General features: G+C 37.1%; 1 protein-coding gene across 7 annotated transcripts in view; it reads right to left on the bottom strand.

Moving 5' to 3' along the window:
- Positions 1–1,848: 1,848 nt before the first annotated feature.
- Positions 1,849–24,871, bottom strand: part of TMEM200A (transmembrane protein 200A) — a 55,751-nt gene continuing 32,728 nt past the window's right edge. For 4 of the 7 annotated variants that reach the window (XM_042818529.1, XM_042818492.1, XM_042818511.1 and 1 more), the window contains 2 exons: positions 22,606–22,771; positions 1,849–5,003 (listed from right to left, as the gene is read on the bottom strand). In XM_042818529.1, coding sequence (XP_042674463.1) covers positions 3,518–4,987 — 1,470 coding nt within the window. In that variant the 5' untranslated portion in view covers positions 4,988–5,003; positions 22,606–22,771 and the 3' untranslated portion in view covers positions 1,849–3,517. The remainder of the gene's footprint in view (positions 5,004–22,605; positions 22,772–24,871) is intronic. The other 3 variants (XM_042818547.1, XM_042818500.1, XM_042818538.1) reach the window with 1 other exon arrangement.

The following is a 24,871-nucleotide window of genomic DNA, read 5'->3' as shown; positions in this document are numbered from 1 at the left end:
TTAAACCATATTATTTGCAGCTGTGTGCTTAATAGCCTCAGCTGCTGAACTCTGTTCAGCTCTGTGTGTAACAGCTGAGTTCGCTGGCTCACAGGGAGAGTGAACTGGGCTCTGCAGAGGAGCAGTTAAAATATCAGTGGGGCTAGAGCACAGGCCCTGCTTCAAGATTTTTATCCAGTGAGTACTCTATGGGAAGAACAGAAGCAATCCTGGAAGGGATAACACAACTCAGCCTTTCTGCTCCATCACTGCAGCCATACTCTTTATTTAATGATGTCTTGCCTGATGAGCTTTGTCAGGAGGAAGGGACAGATCATAATATCATCCTAAGCCATGGACTGATTAAGATGATGCTTATGTATGAGAAAGAAAATGTGCATTTTTTAAAGATGGACTTATGCAGAGGAAGGAGCTGAGCTCATTGCTTGTACAATATCAACAATTTTCTCCTGGATTAATACTTTCAAAATGCTGTACCATAACATCTTCAGAGTGCTAGATATAAGGCTTAGCTTCTTATTGCATGTAAAGGCTTGTTGTGCAGTTGTACACTTAATTTTCCCTGATAAGAAAGCTAGTTTAAAGCTTCCTGTCTTTGGCTTCGTTTTCATCCTGCAGTTGTACTGTCACTGTGGGGGCTGTATAGAGCATCAATAACCGAAATGAGCAACATCCATAAAAAAAGTCTGTGAACTGAATCAGCAAGAGTGAATATAATATTTATTCTCTAAAGATAACAAGATTTAGGACACATTCCTGTCTTCATCAGGGTCCTTACTTGCCATCCGAATTTGGGCAACAGAGAGTTCAGACCGCTGCACCTGTAGCGGTGTAGGTTTCTGACCTCTACATATGAAGGCTAGTGACCACACTTCTTGAATGTCTACAAGTTTTTCTGACTAGACTGAGTCAGAACCATTCAAGGAATACGGAAAGATGCAATGCCCTTCATTTCCAGACTGATGCCTAACCTTGTGGTTAGTGTATCTGGGCAGAAATAGAGTCCTGGAAATGTTTTAAAAACATTATACCTCTCATCAGACTCAGCACCTTAGACTTTATGCCTTATGAATGATTTGGCACACATCTTTAAAGTCTGGAATCTGAAAACCCAGCAAAACAAGGTTATTGTTACTTTGAAGAGTTATCATGTTACTTAATATTTAGTAGATGAGATCATTTCTGGAACTTCTACATGTCATTACTTGAATGAAATGTTCAATTTTAGGGTAATTTGGGAATCTTTCTGTAATCAATTTGTCAATCACACAACTTCTTTGTATTTGCTATTTTAATTTCTTGCTAATTTAAGTCACTGACTTCAACTTGGTTTCCCAAGCAGGTAATTTTTTTCTGAAGTAAGTTTTTCAGTACCAGATAGTGTAATGTGATAATTAAAAGCCCAATACCTGACATACCTACAAAAAGGACAATTCTCATGTACAACAGGGAGCAAAAACAAATAGTCTTTTAAGCTAAGACTTAATTTAACTATTCATGAAATAAAAGTTTACGTCATTTGTGCCTAATAGTAGTGTCTTATAGTAGTGTCTAATAGTGTCTAAGCTTCCTTATTGTGAAACTAAAAAGGACAGGATGTTCTTGTAATAAAAAATTTCCTTTTATCAAAAGCATTTTGAATAAATTTCATACTACGTTAAAAAAATAAATATCAGAAGAGCAGTAAATTCAGCCTCTACATATGAAGAGGTATCACTGACAGTCATAGTCAAATATCTAGTGGCGGGCTAATGTATTTAGCATAATATTATTTACAGCACTATGATACCTAATTATACTTCAAAATGGAAGAATTGAGATTATTGAGGAAAAAATGTCTTACATAGATAAGATACATAGATACACATTTTATTTTTGTTTCAAAAAATAGCAAATGTCTTAAGAACACAAACCAGAAAGTTATTAAAAGCTTCATAGCAAAATATTTAGCCAACTTTATTACAATATACAGGCTTGAGGTTCTAATAGTTAACACTACGCCTCAATTCACTGAGCAAGTAATGCTCCTGATACATAAACATTGCGCAGTTGAAACTCGGAGCTGAATATTAAAAAAAAAAAAAGAATGTTTTTATCTTTGATCTTTCATAACCAACTGAAGTACAACAACGTTTTTACAGGTTTGATTCTTTTTGGGAAAAGCCTTTTAAAATAATTCCTGAGCATTTAAGTTAAGTGTACATATCCGAAGTGACCAATTAAGACCAGCATCCTGCTAGGTGAGCCTTGCAACCAGAAGTGACATTCTCTACCACGGCAGTCATGGCAGGATTAAAGCCCAAATACCTTAATGAAATGAATGAAAACTTTCTGGTATGCACACTCCAATTCTCACTTTATTTATAAACAGCCTACAACTGCCAACTGAGAAGTTTGCTGCGATGAGAAGAATATTGTTCCAAATGTCACAAACTTTTGCAAAATCTTGTAATGCAAATTACTCAGCTAAGCTTTCAGTGATCCACCGTGCCAATGTGAAATCTAAAGCAAAATTCAGGCAAGGAGCTTTCGTACTGGGTTAGTAGGCATATTGAGTTGTATGCTTTGTATCAGCTATTATGACCATAGAGATCTAGTTATTTATCTTCTTGCTATTGAGAGGCAATATATTCACTTTCCATTTTTCTCTTCGTAATAATGTCACAATATCATTTTACTATATATCACATTTCTAAAATCATGTAATCATTATGTTCCTATGATTTTAAATGAATCCAAATAGTTTGATTTTAAAACTGTTGCCAATCAAAGTGCTTTAGAGAGCTGACCCCAGAAGGATTTTCAGATTTCTTTAATATTTTTTCCTGGAATTACTGGTTTATATAAATTATAATGTATGTAGAAACATTGTTGTACAAAGTATAGTAAACAATTCACAACACTAGTATTCAACTTGATCAATAACAATGAATTAACAGAAATGTTTTTAATTATACTCACTCTTCTTTAACCACCCACCTCAATATGTAAACAAGTTTCTCAAATGATAGTGGCAAGATTATAGTTACTGAGATGTACCATATGTGAAAGACAACACCCAGGATAAAGGCCTGAATTTAACAATTCCAGTATGAACTGCGGCTCACTTCCCATTCTAGAACATGAATACAATTTTTAGAGTATTGCAGTTGTTAAATAAAAGAACTTATAAATAAATTGAGCTTTTATTCTAATGCAGGCTTTTGGAGTCAAATTGGTAGAAACTAACATGCCTATATAGAACAGAAGGAAAAATGAGTTGGAAAAAATTTGGAACAGTTGTACCAAAACTCTCTGAGCACTGATAATGTACAATATTGCAACTGTATGGTACTATGACAAAAAACTTGGCCTTACAAAGATGAAGATCTGTTTGCACAAGCCAATTTTAATATGCTATTAAGCATTTGGTTAAAAACCGGCTTGTACAATTTTCACCGAAAAGGAAACACTTGTCAAAATGTTTTGTTTTGTTTTTTAAATACTGTATGATATCTTGTAGATTCCAATTTAAATATTAAAACCTTGTTTCTGAAGTTCCCCGCTTTAAATTGTTACTCAAAAACTCATCATGTTCAAAACTCAAATTATTATGAGATCTTGATATCATAAGAAGCTTTTCCTTATTGGTAAAGTCTTTTTTTATCACTGCTTGTGGCACAAGTAGCCTATCCATTGGGTCTTCCTTGTTTTCTAATTTCATATATCCTTTACTGTTGCTCCGATCCAGCCTGGGCCAGCTGGGATGTTTCCTTTGTTCAGCTTGGACAGTGAGTGTAGATGGACCCCTGTCCAAATCCAGGGACTTTGAATGTGAAGACAGAAGATGCAAAGATGTGTTGGAACCAAACTGTTTCCTGGCAGCACCAGGGGATAAAAGCTTTCCTGTGCTTGGTCCGAGGATCACAGAAGACTTGAACTGGTCATGTTGAGTGTCCACAAATGAATTATGTCGTGGTAGCATGGCCGGCTTGCAGGATTCATTGGTATCAGTTAATGGAATGGCCAAAGAGTCCATCGAGAGATTTCTGGACCGACTCCTTGTGATCTCAGAGTCCTCAGTTATGTTGTCTATACTGGGCTCATCAATAACACAATTATTCAGTTTAATTACCGGCAGTGTGAAAGCACTAATGGAAGATGATACAATGGATTTTGTTTCACACCTTATAGAACTAGTATTTTTGTCATCTGAAGCCTTGCTGGAATGAGGGCAAAGTCCCAAGACTGAACCAGACTGGTCAGTCAGCAGAGGTGGTAGTAGGCTAGCAGTGGTCCTATCTTCATTTAGAGTAATTTCATCTTCTTCAGCAGAACTATCCATTCTAAAATTACTTTTGAAGCCAGAGAAAGGTGCAATCGTGTTAGCGGCCAGCCGGGATGCACACAAGCTCCCACTGTGCCTGAGTTCTCCTTCCCCTAACAAACCAGCAAAGGCACCACTCAACTGCTTTTGTTCCTTGATCCTCAAGGTGTGGATGTCTATTACAGTGGAGTATATGTCTCTCATGTGTATGATTTTTGTTTCCTTGTCGCGGTTTTCATGTAGAATGGCATTTGCACAAATAAAAATGAAGATTCCAATACCCATGGTAAAAGGGCCCAACATTTTCATCTTATCCGAGTGCACATGCTGCTCAAAGAAACGAAGTAAAATGCTTCCTTGGTTTCTTAGGAGCTGGGTTTCATTAACTGATACACTATCTTCAGATGCCAAAAGCTGTTCCTTTTGGGGCCAGTATCCGAGGACGGCCATTGCAATTCCCAAGAATGCAATAAGCACTCCCAAAACAAGGAAGAATCCTGATGGAGAATAAAGTCGAATTTTGCCTCTGACAATGACTACATCTGCCCTGGGTCGGCGTCTGACTGGTTTCTTCTCCTCACATGCTGGTGCTGCTGCAAGATTTACATGCTGCTGAGATCTGGCAGAGTCTTGCCTTTTCAAGGCAGCCAGTCCTGTTATGACTCCTCCGGTTGCTATCATAGTTCTATGCTGTGTCCTGGGGGAAAAAGAAAGCAGAAATATTGATGCAATGAAAGTTTGTGTATGCTTTGTTAATATAAAAATATTTATTGATAATTAAATTATTAGTACTTTTTAAAAGCTACTACATCTTAATCCAGTTAGAACATAATAGAAGTTTTGATTCACGTGGCATTTTAAAAATGTTTTCATGTATCTTTTATAACTATATATACAGGCAATAAATCCTCCATCAACGATACAGACATATAAAGAAAACTAGTGCTCTTTGTGACGACATATAAGGCTTAAAGACAAAAATATTCATAAATTTGTACAGATGGTTTATGTCAGAACTGATCTCCAGGAAAATAAGTAACATATTATCACCTTGCATGCGTTTCAGATAATTTTACCACTTTAGCTAGTAGTTCTTTTAAAATCTTCCATGACAATTATTATGATTACAGACCATTCCACACATCATCTTTAAGAGATCTTGCCCTTTATGTTTCAACATACATTAATATATTCTTATTCTATCATTCAGAGAAGGTTTTATTAAGCCTATTAAGACCACTTGAATCTCATCTACAGAATAAATTCTGTGTTGCTGAATAAAGCTGATCCTTCTCTCTGCATACCTTTCATACAATCTCCACTGTTACATCACCAACTACAAACTTGGTTTTCAAGCTCATGAATTCAAACCTTCACTATTTTTATGACTTGGTTTCATGTTTTTTCATTTTAGACTTTTTACACCTGGGTGTCTGCTATGTGGAAAACATGAACCAGCATGGCTTTATAAAAAGAAAGTCAAGTTTGGTCATTTATTTATGAGTAAAAGTAATGAATAAAATGACACAGTTCAGGATATTCAGAATATTAATTATTACTTTAAAAGACATCTTATAATCAGAATCTATTTTCAAAATAGATTCTAGGCTTAATTAATGGATTAGAATGAATACTAGACAATACTATAAAATACAACTAAGATGTAATGCGCTGGGTATGAAAAAATGTTTTCTTTGATGGTGTTGCTAAGCTCAGAGATAAGGAAAGGCTGATAGCCTGCTGCAGAGAAAAAGGTGAAATGTCAATGCTGGGGATTGTTTAACAAGCAGATAAAGTAGAAGTTAGACTGAGAGCATAAAGCGAAAGGCAGGGAAGCAAAGGAAAAGCAAACCAGTGACTGCTTGCAATTTGCAGAAAATAATTTTCATCAGATATCTTTAAATATTTAGATTTTAAAAATCCTAACAGTGACATCCACACAAAAAGGAAAGGTCTATTACGGTATGAGAAACAGACAGACTGTTATTCGGACATTATCATGAATTTCCAACAAGTATCAGGTAAGCATATTTCCAAACAGAAATTGCTCCAGACTGCTATTATTCATGACTATGAAATTAATAGGGAGTTTGAGGACAGTGGCTAATGGAAGTACTAATCCAGAAAAAAACGTATCCGCTGTTCATTATTATTTGTTCAGCAGTAATTCAGATAATAGACAAAAAGTGGCAACTTCAATTCTCTCCCTAGACCATCATTATTAAAAGGCAGAGTGCTTCCTCTCCTTCTGTGAGAAATCTTTTCTTTATGAAGGGAAAAACTGAAAAAAAAAGCCTGAGGTACTAAGTATACAGCATTTTCTGAATTTATGAAAGCAGACTTGAAAGGATTATTTAAAGAACTTCAGCAATTTCACTTGTAGTGTCAGGTTTCTGTTCCTAAACTCTCTTATTGTAACTCACTTCCATTTTTATGCTATCTGGGCAACTGCAATTGTTTCATGTCAATTAATTTCTTGAATGCCTCACAAAAAGCCGTATTTTTATGTAATAAATTTTCAAATCCCCCAAAGAAAGTTTTTTGAGGTAGTATTAAAAAAAATGAAAACAAACCTTTTCACATGCTTTTCTATAAGAGTTTCTGCCAAAAGCAAAAGATTATTCTTCCGTAAAACAATGTTTGAGTCTCTGGGCAGAAATAAGTAGGACTTACTCATTAAAAAAGCCATTGTAATTTGTCCTTACTCAATTAAAAGTAATTAGTTTTCTCTATGAAATAAATTAAGATAATTATGACCTATCTTTACTGAAATGAATAGATCATTTAGCTATTATCTAATTAGCTCCCTTACTCTTTTCCACATTCAAGATCTTTGCAGAGTTGGAGCTTCCATATTCCTGTGGCATACTGCAGCCCACATAAACCCACACTGGTCCATCTCAGGGTTGCCAAAAAGCTGCACAGGGTAGTGCTAAATCAAAGCTCTGCTCGTTAGTAGGATTTGATATTTTGTGTACTGTATTGTGTTTATTACATCTACCTGGATTGCATCAAAGAGTGAGCCAAATAAGCTTGGATTTGATCACTAAATTTTTTAAACACACTTTTAGCAAGAGTTCCTCTCTAACTCTGAAATGCACATTGAAAAATACATCTTGAGGTGTCTTCCTATGGAAAAAAATGTCATTTGCAAGATTTACAAATACTGCAGAAAAAAATACATAAATCTAATTACTGATTGGTATACAATAACTTGAAGGACAGAAAGAAACTGAGATCTCTTGAAGTGAGAAAGAGATCTCTTGAGCCACTTCGTCACCTTCCTCCCAGCATTTCACGAGAGCACTCTCCCTCTTTTCACTTTACCTGCGTCAGAAATTGGATGTAGGGGAAACCAACTTTGGCTGCAACAAGATGAAAAACCACTTTATACACAGCAAAAGACTCTTTCCTATTTCTTCAGTTGACATCAATATTATTAAATCTCTTTTCTTTCATGGAAAAAATCACTACCAAGTGCATAAGTAATAATCTTTAATAAGCCACAGTGCTGGGTAAGGCTTCTATACTTCTTAATATTAACAGCTGCATTTTGATTTCTTCTCCATCTAGTAAGATCCACAGTATTAGCAGACGTATTGATATGAGATGATTTTAGAAAGCTTTTCATAAGCCTACTACAATTAAATGCACTTTAAGATGGAAAATCATTTTTTAGCAAATGCTATGTTTAGAAGAAAGTGACTTTGTAGACACAGAAATTATCTTGCAGATCTGTTTAGATGCACCACAGAATAGCCATGGTTTGTGAGTATCAATGACAAATGCTAATTTTCTTATTTAGCTTAGTACAATGATTACATTTACTCTTAATTGAGTGTACTCAAAATTGAGAACTGAAGCTTCTGAACAAACAAACCTTACAAGATTTTGAATCAGATTATGCTAGGAGCTTTGACAGAATATTTTGGTAGCATTGTGAACGACACAGTCTTGCTCTAAAATGCATCGAATAACAGTAAAATGGATGTGGATTAAGAGGAAAAAATATAGAGACAAGTCTGTAAACTGTTTTATAAAACATAACCATCTTGCTGATTCCAAAGCACGATAGCTGTTAATCTTATTTTTAAAGAACAAAGGTGGTGTTGTTGTTTTTTTTCCCCAAGATTCTGTCTCCCTAATCTTGTAGATGTTCTGTTTGTTTCATCTTCAGCAAGAACATCAGTACCTGTCTTGGTTTTGGCCCATACAGAGCCTTTTTCTCCATAATGGCTGGTATGTTGGATTTAGGATGAGAATGTTAATAATACGTTGATGTTTTAGTTGTTTCTGAGCAGTACTTACAATGAGTCAACAATTTTTTAGCTTCCCATACTGCCCTGCCAGTAAGGAGACTGGGGATGCACAAGGAGGTGGGAAAGGACAGAAGCAGGACAGCTGACTCAAATAGGCCAAAAAGAAGTCCTATCCTATCCCATATTGTTCATGCTGAACAAAAAACTGGGAGAGTTGCCTGAAGGTGCAGCCCCTCCTCAAGGACTGGCTGAGCATCTTGTCAGTGGCTGGTGAGCAATTGCATTTGCATAATTTGTTCTGTGTTTGTTTGTTGTTGTTATTATTTTTCCTTCTATTAATCTGTCTTTATGTCAAGTCTTGAGTTCTTCCATTTTTTCGCATGTTCTCTTCCACCCCACTGCAGGGCAGTGAGCAAATTGGTGCGTGGGGCTGAGCTCCCTGCTGGATTAAGCCACAACAGAACCAAAGGCTTAATACTTTATGGGTTTAGTCTTGAAAGAAACAGTGGCCCAGATTTACTCCTATATCTAGCACTGCTTTGTACTGTGTTGCTGTTACCAAATGACCCTTGCACCATCACTGTCAGCCACTCCAAGATCAACTAAGAAAAGCATATCTTGGTGCAGATCCTCTAAAGTAGTTATTGCTAATGCTCACTCTTCAACATCTGTACAAAGCAGAATTGACTTGAGCTCTTAATGCTTCAGGTCATGGCCCTTAGCAAGATGTACTTCACAATTAAGATGGGCTGTGGGCTAAGTGCAGTCCTATGCATCTGTCATGGTTTCTAGATGCTCCCAGAAATTCAGCAGCAAGTGGAGTAACATGTTTTTGTGTGTCCTTTAACTTGAAGAAAGGACCCATCAGCAGCTGCTCCCGAAAGGTTTCTCAGGTAACAAGTGATGGCAGCCTCAAAAGGGCCTTTAGAGATCCATGCAGCAGTGACAAAGAAAGGGAGCCTGAGGGAAAAGCCTGGATGACACTTGGAAACACTTACATGATAAGAAACCATGAGAGGACATGCAAGATATCTAAGAGTATACTTGAGCCAGAAGAATAATTCATACAGGAAAGGTTTGCAAACAGTTGGGTAATTATAAGAGAATAAGAGAATATAAGAGTATATCAGTCTGAGATGTGGAGTGACATCTGCTTCTTTCTTATGTTACACTGACTGCCCAGATCAAGGGCTGCCAGAGAGGCTGAAAGGGATTCTCCTTCATCACCTTTCCACATGGGCAAAAGTTGCTAAGATGCTCAAGAAAGCTTATCATAAAAGAAAATAGTGAAAGAGGGTAAAAAAAATGGCTTTCCTAGAAGTTTTTGGTTGGTAACCACTGGACTTGTATCTGCTGATCAAAGAAAGAGCAGTAGCAGTAAGTGGAATCTGAGCCAGCAGTGAGTCCTGGGAGCCCAAGTGGCCAACTGAACCCTGGGGTACATCAGGCCAAGTGCTGCTGCCAGGTGAAGGAAAGAACTGTCCCACTCTGCTCTGCACTCTGAGGCCTCACCTCTTGCACTGAGTGCAAGTTTGGGTAACACTGCTGCTCAAGAGGGGAGTGGAGGGGCTGTGCTGAGCTCTGCTCTCTATGACAGCAGCAGGACCCAAGGGGAACAGCACAGAGCCACCTCAGGTTGAAAGTTAGGAAAAGGTTCTTCACCAGAGGGCAGTGGGCATGGAATAGGCTCGCCAGAGCAGTGGTCGCAGCCTCAAGCTGCTGGAGCTCAAGGGGTGTTTGTACAGTGCTTTCAGACATAGGGTTTGAATTTTGGGTGGTCCTGTGTGGAGCAAGGAGTTAATTATTCTTGAGGGTCTCTTTCAGTTCCAGATATTATATTATTCTATGATACTGTGATTTTGCTGATTGAGTCAGAAAGTCAAATTCAAATCAACAAATAAATGGAGTAGATTCACTCCATAAAACATAGGTAAGGCAGGGATTAATCATCACGGAAAAATTGTAATTTAGCACAGATGGACAAGGGTCCCTATTTTCTATTTTAATTTGTATTAGTATGTCAAGCTTTCATGGATGATTAAACAGAAATACGGTGTTTATGCTTATAGTGTTACCCATATCTGAATTTGTCTGCCTAGAGAGGGAAGGGAGGCCAGAGGCAGGTGACCGGAGGACTCACTAGAGCAGATGGTGTCTCCAGACAGCTGCAGAGCAAGGAGCAACTTGAATAGCCTGGACATGTCCACAGGGAGGTGTGACAGATGAGAGCAGTCACTCAGAGTCTCTTTGAAGCTAAGAACCACCTACACAAGTAATGCTCAGTTATCCTTTGGAAGCCAAGGAAATGACAAAATGGGTGGGATAGGATTTGGTGGGACTAGAGCCCAGTTGACTCACTGATTGATTATCCCACATATAAAATGTGTCAACTGCAAGAATGTATTACAGATTGCACACTTCTGTTTTAATCACAACTAAGACAATATCAGCTATTTACACAATGGCTCTGCCTCTAGGCAGCCTAGAAAAATCTGAAAGATGTGTATGCAAGAACAAAAATTCAATGAAAGGAATCAACTACGCAGCATGTGGTAGTGACTCCAGATAATTTCTTGTGGTGTCACAAACTACAAACTCCTTATTTCTCTCTTTACCCTATAAAGGGTAATATCCCTCTTTCCTCCCTAACGACTGGCATAATCTTAGCAGTATAGGTACCAACTAACTAACTGTTTTTCAGAGGTCAGGCCATTAAGTATCTAATTAATCTCTCAGAAACTATTTTAAATTTCAACCAGTAGTTAGCTTGAAGCTTGACATTTCTATTTCAGGTGCCTGAAACTGAAATCCATTTTTTTCAACTATTATTGGTACAATAAAAGTTATTGCCACTACCTACCACTTAGTCTTCTGAATAAATATATTGTCATTTGAATATGCTGAGTTCTTACATTTCATTTAAAATGCATATCAACAGCAAAGATGGGAAGTGAAATAAAGGATACTAATATGTTTCTTTAATATTGCTTGTTTTATTCCAGATACATTTCAGTGTCCCTTAACACTTATGACCTTTGCTTTTAGCATGAGTATTTCTTTTGCTATAAAACTGGAACACTTATGGTTTGAAAAATTATTGAAACTTAATTATTTGAAGTTATCTGTACATGCTATTCCCCATAGTTCAGTTTTACCTAAAACTTTGTGAAAAAAAAAATCAGATCTTGTATTTCAGCAAAGAATTAAACTTTGTCACAGTAAGAAGTGTGAAAAAAACTGATTTACATTACCATGGCATTACCTATTCTGCTACTTTACCTGATTAGGAAATTTACTTCCTGTTGGTACGATTTGTTACTATTTAAGTGTCTCAGTTTCAAATTAACAGGACAAAATTTAACATCAAGGAAAGTTTCCTTTATCTTTGGTAAATCTGAAGTCCTAGCAATTAAAGAGGTATGTGTAAATTCTTCTAATCAGGAATGCAAATGATAAAGTAATAAGAGAACTGGTAACATAACTGAGTAAACAAATCAATATGAAGTTGAATTTAACAGAATACATCTAAACTTTATTCCTGATGTATTATATATCCACATGTAACCAATGCACAGACATTATCATTTGATACCATCATTTTTTTTCCACGGGAAAAGATATATTCTTTCAAAGCAATTTTTTATAGGCACAAAGATATTAATCTTTCTGAAAGAGATAACACAGCAATAGCCTAAGAGAGAGTAGTTCCACAAGAAACAGAAAAACCATCCCAAATTCCATTTCTATTTAGTTGCTTAACAAGCAGTCCTCTCCAATTGACTAACACATCAGTGAGACTACATTACGATGCATCTCTCTCCTAATATCTAGTCCTCAAAATACAGTTAAAGAAGAAAAGCAAGAAAGGTATCTTTTGTATTCGTGATTATGGGGTATTTTAAGTGTACTTTAATTGACAATAGGTGAGATGAAAGCATGTGGAATGTGGTATTAAAAATTTTCATAACCTCAGCTGGGATTTTGAAGTCATGCAAGCAGAGCCAAGGACAGAAAATTGCATGCCTATTTAAAACATTAAAGCTTTGAAATTTTCAGCTGAAACAAACCCTTTGGGTTCAAACTCCCTTTAATGTTGCCTCTTTAAGGCTGCAAAGGGATAAGCTTAGGGACTAATCATATCTTTTTAACCTCCTGGTTGCTGGTCAGATTATGGAAGCAGGCCAAATCATGCTAGCCATTTCCCAACATAAAAGGGAAAAGGCAGGCTGCATGTGGGTCAGGTAATGAAAGAATCCAGGGTGTCTAAGGGGCAGCAGTAGGCAAAAGGTTGATAGCAAGGATTAAGAGCTCAGACTCCCCAGATATTGGTAGACCTGTATCAAATGGTCTGTATTTGCATTACATATCAAACAGTAAAATGTTTGCACTCACTGTAAAAAACAAAAGCTTGGAATTAAGGATATATCAAAACTTGTGAGGAAATCTGACATCGGACTGTGATCCACCCATTTAAAAGACCTAGATCTGGCAGCAGTTTCCAAACCTGTACTGTACTGGCCCAAGCAATGTCAAGGGTCTTCATTAGTTACCTCTAAAAAATCAATGGAAAATAACTAAGGAATGGCACACAGCATTATCTATAGGCATTTCTTTAAATATATATATATATCTTTTTTTTTTTTTTTTCTACTTGAAGCAATCTAGGGGGATCACAAAGTATGAAGGACAGAATGCCACTGATCTAGAGAGGGTCTAGAGGATGTTGGGAAGGAAAGAGAAGGAGGTAATCTTTCTACTATTATAAATAGAATACTGAAACAAGCTGAGTGAGGGAAAATATTTAAAACAAAAAACAAAAACAAATACAGGCTGTTAGGAGAGTGAACAGATCTCATTTTATATGTATTTCTATAGCTACTTAGTACTTTAGAGCATATGCACAGAAGAGGAACCTTTGTTGTATACAGAGTTACAGTTCTATTTTATAAAAATGATTTTGATGTAACTTTCAAGTGGTAAATAGCTGTTGAACTTCCCTTATTCTACTATAAGTGCCACTCAAGTGGCAAAAATAGAATTGTGTGGTTATTTGCATATATTTGCTTTATCAGAGAATCATACAGGATCAAAGAATGGTTGAGGCTTGATGGAACCTCTGGGTCCATCCGGTCCAAACCCCACTCAATTAGGGACACCCAGAGCAGGGTGCCCAGGACTACCTCCCAGCAGCTTTTGAAGATCTCCAGTGACGAGGTTCTACAGAATCTGGGCAACCTGTGCCAGTGCTCCATCACCCACATAGCAGAGAAGTGCTTTCTGATATTTAGCTGGAAATTCTTGTGTTCCAGTCTGTTCCCATTATGTCTTGTCCTGGTACTGGCCACCACTGAAAAGACTCTGGCTCTGTCTTCATTGCACCCTCCCTTAAGATATTTATGGATACTGACGAGATCATCTCTGAGCTTCCTCTTCAGACTGAATAGTCTCTTAGCCAGTCCAGAAGATGCACCAATTCCCTCATCATTTTTGTGACTTGTTCCAGTATATTCATGTTTCATAACCACACTGAATATATCATATTCCCATTTAGATTCAGATTTGCTCTATTTTATTAGCAATTCTGAGCCATGGCATTCTCTATTCTGACTTTTATGACTATTCTTGCGTTAAAGTAGGGCTCTCACATCTAGGAAGTTCAGGTATGACTGTGAACAGCCAACTTCCTAAATGAGCCTTCCCCAGTCTTTTATACTAAGTGTCTGCATTATGACTCTGTGGACAGGTTATAAAATTAACCAATTCACTAAACAACAATTCCAAAAATACTTTTATTCTTCACTGTTCCTTTGGGGAAAAAAAAAGAAAAAGAGAGAGGGGAAAAACAGTCTTATAAAATAGCACTTTCAGTGTTTAAGTGAACCTGTCAACTGGCAAAGAACTTGGTCACAAAAGCACAACTGATCAGCACCCAAACTCTCACAGCTGTTCAGTTTGTGTCTAAAGAATGCAAGACTCTTCTTCAGTTAGAAAGCTCATGGAAGTGAGTGTGCAGTGCCTTTTTTTATTTTAAAACAAATATTGGAAAATTCTGCTCGAGACAGCTGCTCGGGACTTAGCAGTTCAGAGCCTGGGTTCATATACACAATGTGGCTACACTATCGTTAAGTTAGCTGGTAACTCGGGCCCAGTGGAACTCAGGAGATCTCTAGATCAACCTTCTTCTCACAACAGTCATTTGCGTGGTCAGCCCTGCTTCCTCAGTCTACTCTCAGTGCAAGGGCAAGGCTCCCCAAGCAACATGGGAGACCCCCAGCTGAAATTGCTTGAGTCTGTGAATGTCTTTTCTCAAATTTTATTGGTACAAAATTTCTTTTTGGAAATTCTCTGGGATTTTATTAAACTATAAACTTGATTTGAAATGTCTATCAATAACTAAATATGCATTTTGAACTAAGAACACCAAACTCAGAAATATTGATAAATATAATTGTACACTAAGTAAGAATGCCTGTTACTCAGATTTTGGGAATGTCTTGACTTCATTCTTTAAATTACACAAAAGAAAAATCCCTTTTGAATGCCTTCATTACCTACAGTATCTGCCATGTACATTAATTATTTCAATTAATATACCAAGGTCAAAAGCAAAGTGAACATTGGGCAATACTGTAGAAAGATGAATGCCCAAACTGCTTGTCCTCTTTGCTATTATCTCTTCTCCAGCCTGATCCTTACAATGGGTCAGATACGATAATTCTGTGCAAAATCAGCAGCATCCAATATTGGCAGAATTACACAGAGCTTGTTAGCCACTCACAAAAGCACAGAGCACACATCAAAGAAAGAAGTAACCTGAGCTCTACACTTTCCTTTCAAAACACTGCTTTATGACTTGGCCTAGATTTGGTCTACAGGCTTTTGCCTGTCTTAGCTGCACTCACTTTTACACTTGCTCCTTCCTCAGTTACATCTACAGACATACTGTGGAAATCTGGTGAGTTTACAGAAGTTCAGAAATTTTATCAGTGTAAAATATGAGGTTGGCATCAGGTATCCAACGTCTAAAACAGCTGCTGAGTCACCATACAATGAACTACATGTTCTCTTCATGGCCACAGAACACCTATCTCATGCATTATCAGCCTGAATCACTGCCACGCATTGTCTACAATGTTCAGGCATTCTGCTCAGCATAGCTGTACCACTTAGCACAGATGTTAGATGATGGATTAGAGAAATACAAGTGCTTAGATACTAGACACATTTGTTTGTTGCATGCCTACTGTACTATCTGTATTCACTGCATTACATTATCTATAACTTGTTTTCTGAAGTATGCACTGACAACTTCCTCACTTATACACAGAACTTTTCTCTTATTATGCATGGTATATCATGTCCTATTCCAATACACATTAAAGAACTATAACAAAAAGCAAGAGACGGCTAAAAAAAAAAAAAAAAAAGACTGCAGAAATAAAAATAGGAAGAAACTTTGTAAGACTTGAAGAAAAAGTGCTTAAGAGGAGACTGACTAATAATAGTCTTGCATTATTTTCTCTGCAGAAGGAAAAACTTGAATATGCACACACAGAGAAAAACAAACTTTGATATGGATGGCTTTATTTTGCTTGTATTTGCTTGCTTTCTGCAGGTGTTTTGTTTTTGTTGTGTTTTTCTACTAAAAAAAAACCCAACAAGTTAGGGATTTTTTAAGCCTAAACTGAGTAAGGTGATAGCTGTCTTTAATGACTAAAGTGATAAAGTGTAGGCTTTTCTAGGCTCTGAAGGCACTTTAAATGTAATGCCTCCTATTTTATTATGTTGGCCCACAATGTCACAAGGAGATGGTGGTAGTATGAGTAGAGGTTTAACTTTCCCACCAATATCCCATCATACTTGGTTGCTATGTGACATGGCAGCAGAGGGGCAGCCTGACAAAATGGCATTGGACAAATGCCTACAAAGCACAGGTGTGTCACTGAATTCCTTCATGTGGAAAAATGGTACCAACTGACATCTACTGATGCATGCTGAATGCTTATGGAAACCAAAGAGAGGATGTGAGCACAGTGAAAGTTGAACTGCTGGGCAACATTGTCCAAGCACCAATGCCATCATAGCAAGTGCAAAACAGCTTCACTGGTGCAGATTCTTAAATGTGTGGCATGCAGGCTCAGGTGAAAATGCATAGCTGATGGTGGTGACTATGTTAAAAAACAGTGTTTTGTGGCTGAGAATTTGTACTATGAAATACTGTTACTGTGCTCTGCATCTGTTGTAGTTTGCATGAAAATAAATAGGAGACATTACTTTTGGAGTGACCTACATATTTTAAAACTTTCATATGAATAAAACCCATTTCCTGGTGAAAACAAGTTGCAAAACTGGAAGTAGACTTGGCTATTCAGCCAAATATTCAGGATTATTTTTGAAACATTTATTCATTCACATTGTTGGTGTTCACATTCAGGTAATAGAAGAGATTCTAGGACAGTTACATTTTAGGCTAAATGATTATTAATTCTTTTATGATCTTCATCTGTTTGCTTTCAGTATGAATAGAAATAGAAGTTTTTTTATTGGAAAAATTATCTTTTTAGGAGCACAATCTAATTTAAAATGTGTATAAGAAGCATGTGGGTCTATATGTATTTATTCTAGTTTCCCTTTTTTTCATTTTACCTTTCAGACATTTCAGAGAATATGAAGGCATTTCTTTTGAAGAAAATGAACACTATAAGATAGCATCAGAGCCTAGCAATACTAGAGCTAAAATTCCAAATGTACTGAATTAATTGGAATTTGGAATCAAGCTTACAAAATGCAGATTAAAGTACTGACCAGACATTAATCATTCAGTCCTGAAATAAATAATATAAAGAGTCTCCAATTGTTTCTGAAGGACTGATTTTGTAAAAGCTATCTGTGACCTATTGCAAAAGAAAAGTTAACACTCCAGAGCTCAGTGTGCCAGAAGATGAATCAGCTCAGTTCCCCTATAAAATAAATGTGAAACAAAATCAAAGATGTTAACAAATATCTTAATTTACAGGCACTAGGACTTGCTGGTTCTTCAGTTCTTGCACACAAAATTTCAAATAGCCAATAAATAAGCCAGTGGCAGGCACTTGCTGTGAAGGCATATAAGAGCAAAAAATGTTGTAGTCCTTTGGTGACGCATCATCTAGCTTAACCACCAATCTGTTACTTGATTTAGTCAGAGTGAAATCTTGAGGCGAGACACACACTTAATGTGGGCAGCGACCAGCTGTCAGGAGACCAAACAAATGTCCTTATGCTCTACATGCTCACTTAATCATGTTAATTAGCATGTTCTAACAACTGTAATTTCTCACTGTGTATACAAATCCAATGACTGTAAGATCAAATAATAGCAGGAACAAACTGAAGTAGTCATTTAAAACAAGGTTTAAATAGTATTTGTATTAGATATGAGTTCAAATCTATTTGTTCTGTAACTGAGGTGTTTCAGCAGAGCCTTACCCCTGACCTAGAAAACACATCACATTATGTAAACCATACAGCCTGAAAACTGCAGGAATAATCATTCTCTGTTTATCCTTAGAGACATAGGACCAGTTTTTCAAAGATATTCAAATAATGCCAGAAAGTAACTGAAAAGTTCTTAGGTATCTACAGGTATCTAAATGTAACCCTGCTACTTGTCAATTTGCGCTGGCAGAATAATTTGAAAGTAATGACCAAAACATCAGACTGTGAAGTGGGACTGTCTGGGTTCCTGGCCCCTCCACCAATAGGATACTTTTTAGTTGCATCATGTCATTTCAGTCCATGTCAGTAGAAAAGTATACACATGGGTCTCTTTGGAACAAGAATTCGAATCTGGGATCCTTGAGTGCCCCAGCCACATGATGAGTGTTTGTTTGTCCAGCAGGAACAGCTGCTTCAGCACAGCTGTGGCCCTTTGCTACAGCTATACTCCCCTGGTCTGTCAGTACCCTTGGAAATCTCCTTTGACAACTATATTCCAAGGAACACTGAGAAGAAGAATGGATCAGTGTTTGAATATTTTTTTTTACTGAAGACCTTTGTGCAAGTCAACCTACCCTGCCAAGAAGACAGATTAGCAATAATAATTTCAAATGCTAGTTTTAAAAATAAAGCAATATTTCACACAGAAAGGAAAGCATGGTTCAAAAATACTTTGGGCAAAATTTGCCCATTAATGTATGTCTCAGAAATAAATCACTATTAAATTACAGGAAGACTCCACCAGGTCTTCAACTGAACACTGGACTTCATAGTGGCTATAGCCATAGCCAGACTTCCATATGGGTGCATCATTAGAACCTGCAAGTATTTCTACCACTCCTCAGTTTGATGACCCATAACTGCAAAGTAGAAAGTACATATAAAAAAACGCAGCAGTTCCAAGATACAAAGACTAGCAAATTAATCTTTCATATATATAAAACTATAGAAATGTCAATATCAGGGTCAAATTAATTCCCAGAATGAAAGTTATCCCTCACAATTTCTTCTTTACTTTTAATCACCCTCATTACCATTGGCATTATAATAACCACTTCTTGTGCTCTAACATCCAAAACTAATAATACTGTAAACAGCAAGAATCCACAGAGAGCCAAGTGATTTATCAATAATCAGGTGCTGAAAGACATGCTGCAATAGTGCAGGTCATATTTATGGAATTGTACATTTATCTTTGACAGACAAATACATATCTAAGTATAGGTACGTGAAGCGCTTAGCAAATCTCTTTTTTTACTTGACTCTGAACAACCCTACTGATGTTCTATCATTGTGGAGGAGGAGGAGTGGGAAAAATGTTTTGTCTTAAATGGTTTATAGGGCAGTAAAGTCTATCCCTTAACACTGATCACCTTTCTGCTTGATTTATTAAGTATTAGCAGCAACAGAAATTCATAACTTGGAACCTCCGAAAGCAAAGGAGATCTGCTAGGCATCCTGTGCTTTTGTTCAGTTTCCTTTCCTGTTAAGAAAAGAGTGATTTATCAACATACATAGTGTGGGTTACTTTTTTCTTTTAAGAAACTACTGCAAAATTATCAGCTATGTATAAGAAAAGCATGATGAAAAAGTAGAGAGAGAGATAAACTGAAAATGCAATTACAGGTTAAGCAGCAGGCAGCTGTTAGTAGTCTGCCAGTGAGTTTGCAGTTCAGAATATAGGGGAAAGGGTGAAAAACAGTGTCACCAGTTATTATTGGGCAGTGCATACAGTAAAGACAGCTAAAAGAGCATAAGAATGGCTTGCTGTCCTGTCTCCTCACGTTTGCTTGCTCCCAGAATGCCCATGTGTTCACACAGTAGACTTCATAGATAACACAAAACTTCCTTTTGTGACCCTTAAATGGTCTGTATCCACTCCATCCTGTTGGCCACAGCTTTTCTATGGCACCAAAACCACTAAAATAGTTTCAATGACTTCATTTTGCATCTATGAATCAGCATATGTCTATCCTGCTGTTTAGCTCCATCCATTTGTTCCAGTTATGCCCTTTACAGATTGAGCCCATAACAGAGAGTTTGTGAAGAAGTAGGCCATCTGGCCTGAGAAAAATGAGAATATTCCTAATACATGAGGAATTATTAAATGGTACCACTTGCTAAAATATGGCACCCTATTAATGACCCTGTTAATGGATATGTTGCATGGATAGCTCAGCTTCAATGCACTCCATTTATGAGGTCTGTTTTAACACATTTGAGCTATCCTGCATAATTTAAAACAAAATCTCAGTTGACCCATACGATCAGGTTAGATGTCAACGATGACCAATGCTAGGTAACATCTTAATTTTAGGAGTAGATAGTCAACTATTATACATAATGTATAATACATATGTACATATATATGTATATAATATATAATGTTTACATTATGTATGTATTACAGACTGCAATTTATTCACAAATGACTTGCAAAATTATGTTTTTTAGCTTCTTGAGGCCTCACTTGCATTGCTATTTTTACATCATCTGAATGCTATTAATATTTTGCATGCTTTCCCTCAGCCTGTGTCTGGTCACAGTTAATTACAAAGATAGTGTCAGTTTCTTTTAATGGAAATCATCCAGAGTTACACAAAGCCAGAATAACACTTACAATAAGGCACTTGAAATATAAGTAAGGCATATTTAAACTCAACTGAATGCTTGACTTAAGTTAATTGAAGCACCTTGTTAAAAACCATTGGTTGATTTGCGAAGCAAACATAGATAGCACAAATGACTGAAAAATAATTTCAATAAGGAGTTTAAGAGTCAAGGAGAGAGAAAATAAAGAGCCATTTTTTTACCAGTTACTGTAAAATTTATATTTGTGTCTTATTGCTTTAGGGTCTTCTCAGTCCATCACAGAGCATTTGTAGCTATCAGTCAGTCTGGTACATCTAAAGCTTTAGCCCAGTTTCTGGACGCATTTATGAGGAGAAGGTAAAGGTCAGTAAAACTCTCTTAGCAGATTATTAAGTATCAACACATATAGTGTGGGTTATTTTTTTTCTTTTAAGAAACTACTGCAAAATTATCAGCTATGTATAAGAAAAGCACAATGAAGAAGTAGAGAGAGAGAGAGAAACTGAAAATGCAATTACAGGTTAAGCAGCAGGAAGCTGCCAGTAGTCTACCATAAGGTTTGCTGTCCAGAGTATAGGGGAAAGGGTGAAAAACAGCATCACCAGTTATTATTATCCAGGCATAACTGAGGGTATCCACTAAAATTTAGAAAAATTACACAGAATATCTTGTAAGAAATATTCATTCATGATTCCACTTGTCTCACAACGGATTTTAAAGGTCACCATTCAATGCTTGTCCTACTCAGCAGAAACACATCACCAACACCAGTGTAATGATAGAGTAAAAGGCAACAGATAAATACAGCAGACATTACAGAACAGTTAAGACTATCAATATTAGTGCAGTTAACAACAAGCAGAGCATGCTATAACAGCTGGCTGGTTTCATAAGTTACTGCCCTAAAAAAGGTCAATTCTGAAGACATATGCTAAGTATTCTCTTCCCTTTCCTTGCATAAACCTTACAAGTTTTGATTCTGCAGAAAAGATATTCAGTGTAGAAAACCCTGGGTAAAGTAAATGGTTTAAGCAGCTGGATTAATACACGAATACATGAGTTTAAGTTCATTATGGGACTAAAATGTGAAGAAAGTAATCACTGCTTGGTTAAGGCAAAGAAAGTACTGCAGCAAAACCAATCAGCAATGCCACAATAAGTCAGATACATGAGAAGACCAAAGTACAAATATTAGTTTTTTTCTAAAAATGTCACTAAGAATTTGCAGAGCAAATATTAGAGGGAAAAATTTCTGTACAACTTGAACTGAGCTTGATATTTGAAACAGTGGTTAATAGAGCTGCAAACAGTAAGGACCACCCAGAGTGAATAAAAAGGCAGACGAGCCTGCAGAGAGATGAACCAGATCATGCAACTATGTGAAAACAGCCTGAGATGTCAGAGATAGAATGTAATTTAACCAACACAAATGAACAAAGATGAAGATAACAAACGAGAACACGATAGGAGGCAAGGAGAAAGCAAACAAAATGACCTACATAAATGATGAAAGCACACAACATATGAGACTGAAACAAAAAAGGAGAGTAGGAGAAGCATCTGGTCATGAGTTTGATTTGATTTGTAGGAAATGTGCAAGGTATGTGGGAGTTAACTAGTCAGATGCAGCTGTTGGCATATTTGGAAGTTGATCACATCCTCCTAGTTCAGCTTGAGGATAAGATTTTGTAGAGCAAGAAACTTCTTTTCCCTTCACATCATACTGTTGTTTATTCCCCTACTAAAAGGATCTCACCCAGAAGCTGAAAAAGCACTTCACAGACACTTATTTCAGGCTTTTCGTTTATTCTGCAGTTTTTGTTACCCTAGTGCACACCAAAGATACCAACAAGTAAAAACAAAAAATACAGTCCTCAGAGAAGTCATGGACTGCTCTGTGCTGATCCAACACAGCCAACCAGTATAGCCTGCATTGGTGAGAAGTCTTATGAACAGTTCATAAGCATTTACCAGTTATGTAAGCTGGGATTCTCGGGAATGTGCTTGCATCACCCTGGTACACGTATGTGGATTCTCACACTGTCTTGACATCCCAGGGTGTGGTTATAATCGAGGCACATCCAAATCAAGTAGTTCCAAATTCCAGCCAACACTGATGCTTCTGCCTTTGAAATAGCTGTGAATTTGAGAAAATGTTTAACACAGTTAAACAATTTTTCACAGTTGAGTTGTTGAGTGGGTGAAATAAGGGGTCAGAAGAGAGGACACTCAGAATGTCTATCCTGTTGCCCTGAAAAGCTAAATTTGGAGGAGAAAGATCCAAAGATAAGATACTTAACAAGATAATCAGAAAGTTTATTCTTCTGTACTATCAGGAAATAGGCTAAATCATGCAGGCATTTTTGTTGGTGTTCTTATTGGCAAATTTCCATTAGTTACAGTGTTTTACTGAGGACATTAGAAGGACTTCTTGTCAGTTGCAAACTGCAAGCATGAATATCCCTAGCATTGCAGATTGGCTGAAAGCTGTGTTTAGATTTTTCACTTGGACAGTCCCGCTTCATCCAGTTCCAAGTCTCATTTTCCAAGCCATGGAAAGATGTTTGTATAGCAGATCTCTATTACTCCATAGTGACAGTGTGACAGTGACACACAGAAGTGCCTCCCATACACCTAAAAACAGTCAATGTCAATACTAAACCTGATGGTTCCTCAAGGGCTGCCACTAAATGCCTTTGTCATGACAGAAGCACAAAAGTCAGCTCCTCACTGCCAAGCATGCTGAAAGCAGGGACACAGATTTAGAATCTTGGTGGTTGGTATTTGTCTGCTTTATTTAAGCTGACTTAAATCAGCAAACAGAAACACAGCTGTGCTCTCTCTTCCTAACTTGTCAGATCATAATCCATATGTAGATCCAGAAATTGAGCCAGAAAATCCCACATCTGACAAGCAAAAAACTGATCAAGTTCAAAGAAAGTATGTGCATATACTGTACGGAACAAGGGCAGCATCTTCATGAATTCTGAAATGAGAAAATCCTAGATGAGTCATCCTGCTTTGTGACCAGTGGGACAGATTCCTAAATCATCCCCACATTAGCTGGGAAGGAATTATCTCTCCTCTAGCTCATAGGTCACACCAAACAAGGCTTTCTTGCATGTAGTCCACATGAAGAACATTTCTTGACCAAATATTCTCACTTACACTAAGATTATTACAGAAACATCACTAAAAAGTGCTAGCATTAACAATAACATAATCTGCTGGTGCCATAAATTTCCCATGTAAACCTCCTCACAGATGACCAGCCTACGTAAGGAGATTACAGCTTACTTTCCACTAGAGATACAACATAGATCACATAACAAGTAAAGCAGGACCATACTGTCACTTCAACAGCTTTCAGAAATGCTGGTATATTCATGCCACTCCAGAAGCCTCAAATACTAAGAGATCTGAGAGGTGGCTAGAGGTTGAGATGTGAATGTGTTGCCTTATTCTAGCTTGGAAACTCCCAATCCACGCATGATGCAGCAAGCTACTTCCCCCCTACTTTATTCAGCTATTGTTATATTCCTGAACAAACAGTGATACCTGTTCTTGGTGAGTATCACAATCCTAATTGCATTTACCCACGGTGTAGTACTTGTTCCGAAAAAGTATTAGTGAGGAATGCTGAAGAAATGACCCACAGCCAGCAGAATATTTCTATTAAACCTTAAATTTTCCAGCACTTCCTGAATATCTTCTGATCTGAGCTCTGTGACCCAGATGAGCATTAACATTGATTTCTGAATTTAATTACAGACACTCTGGCTTGGAGAACTGTGACATGCTGAAACTCAATTGAATTGGGCTTGCCCTGGCCTCCTCCTAATACACGCTATGCTGATTAATCCAATCCTGTTCTAATTTTCAGCAGTGCAGGCTACATTTATCCTTCCCCATTCCTTTACAGTGAACACTGCCTCCCATTTGCATCTGTGGTGCAGCACTGCTTAACTATATGCTCTGCATCAGCTTTTTGTGCTTCAATGAATCAGTCATTTCAAAAACATAGTGCTTTAAAAAAGCAAGGGCAATAAGAACAAGATGAATGAAGGGCAAGTAGAAACTCAACATATGTTTTGGACAGGGATTTACAGACCTAGATTTGTATAAGGCTGCAACAGGTATGTACTATTCAGAACATCTTTATTCTGGTACATATTTATTTATTTTATTCTTGTCAGTAATGTGGTTCTACCGTAGCTCAGTTTTTATGAACCTTTAT

The sequence above is a fragment of the Centrocercus urophasianus genome, unplaced genomic scaffold (assembly GCF_019232065.1).
Source record: "Centrocercus urophasianus isolate 14NV4802_14NV808 unplaced genomic scaffold, USGS_Curo_1.0 seq_10, whole genome shotgun sequence".
Taxonomy (NCBI): domain Eukaryota; kingdom Metazoa; phylum Chordata; class Aves; order Galliformes; family Phasianidae; genus Centrocercus; species Centrocercus urophasianus.
This window is presented reverse-complemented; position numbering and strand designations above follow the sequence as displayed.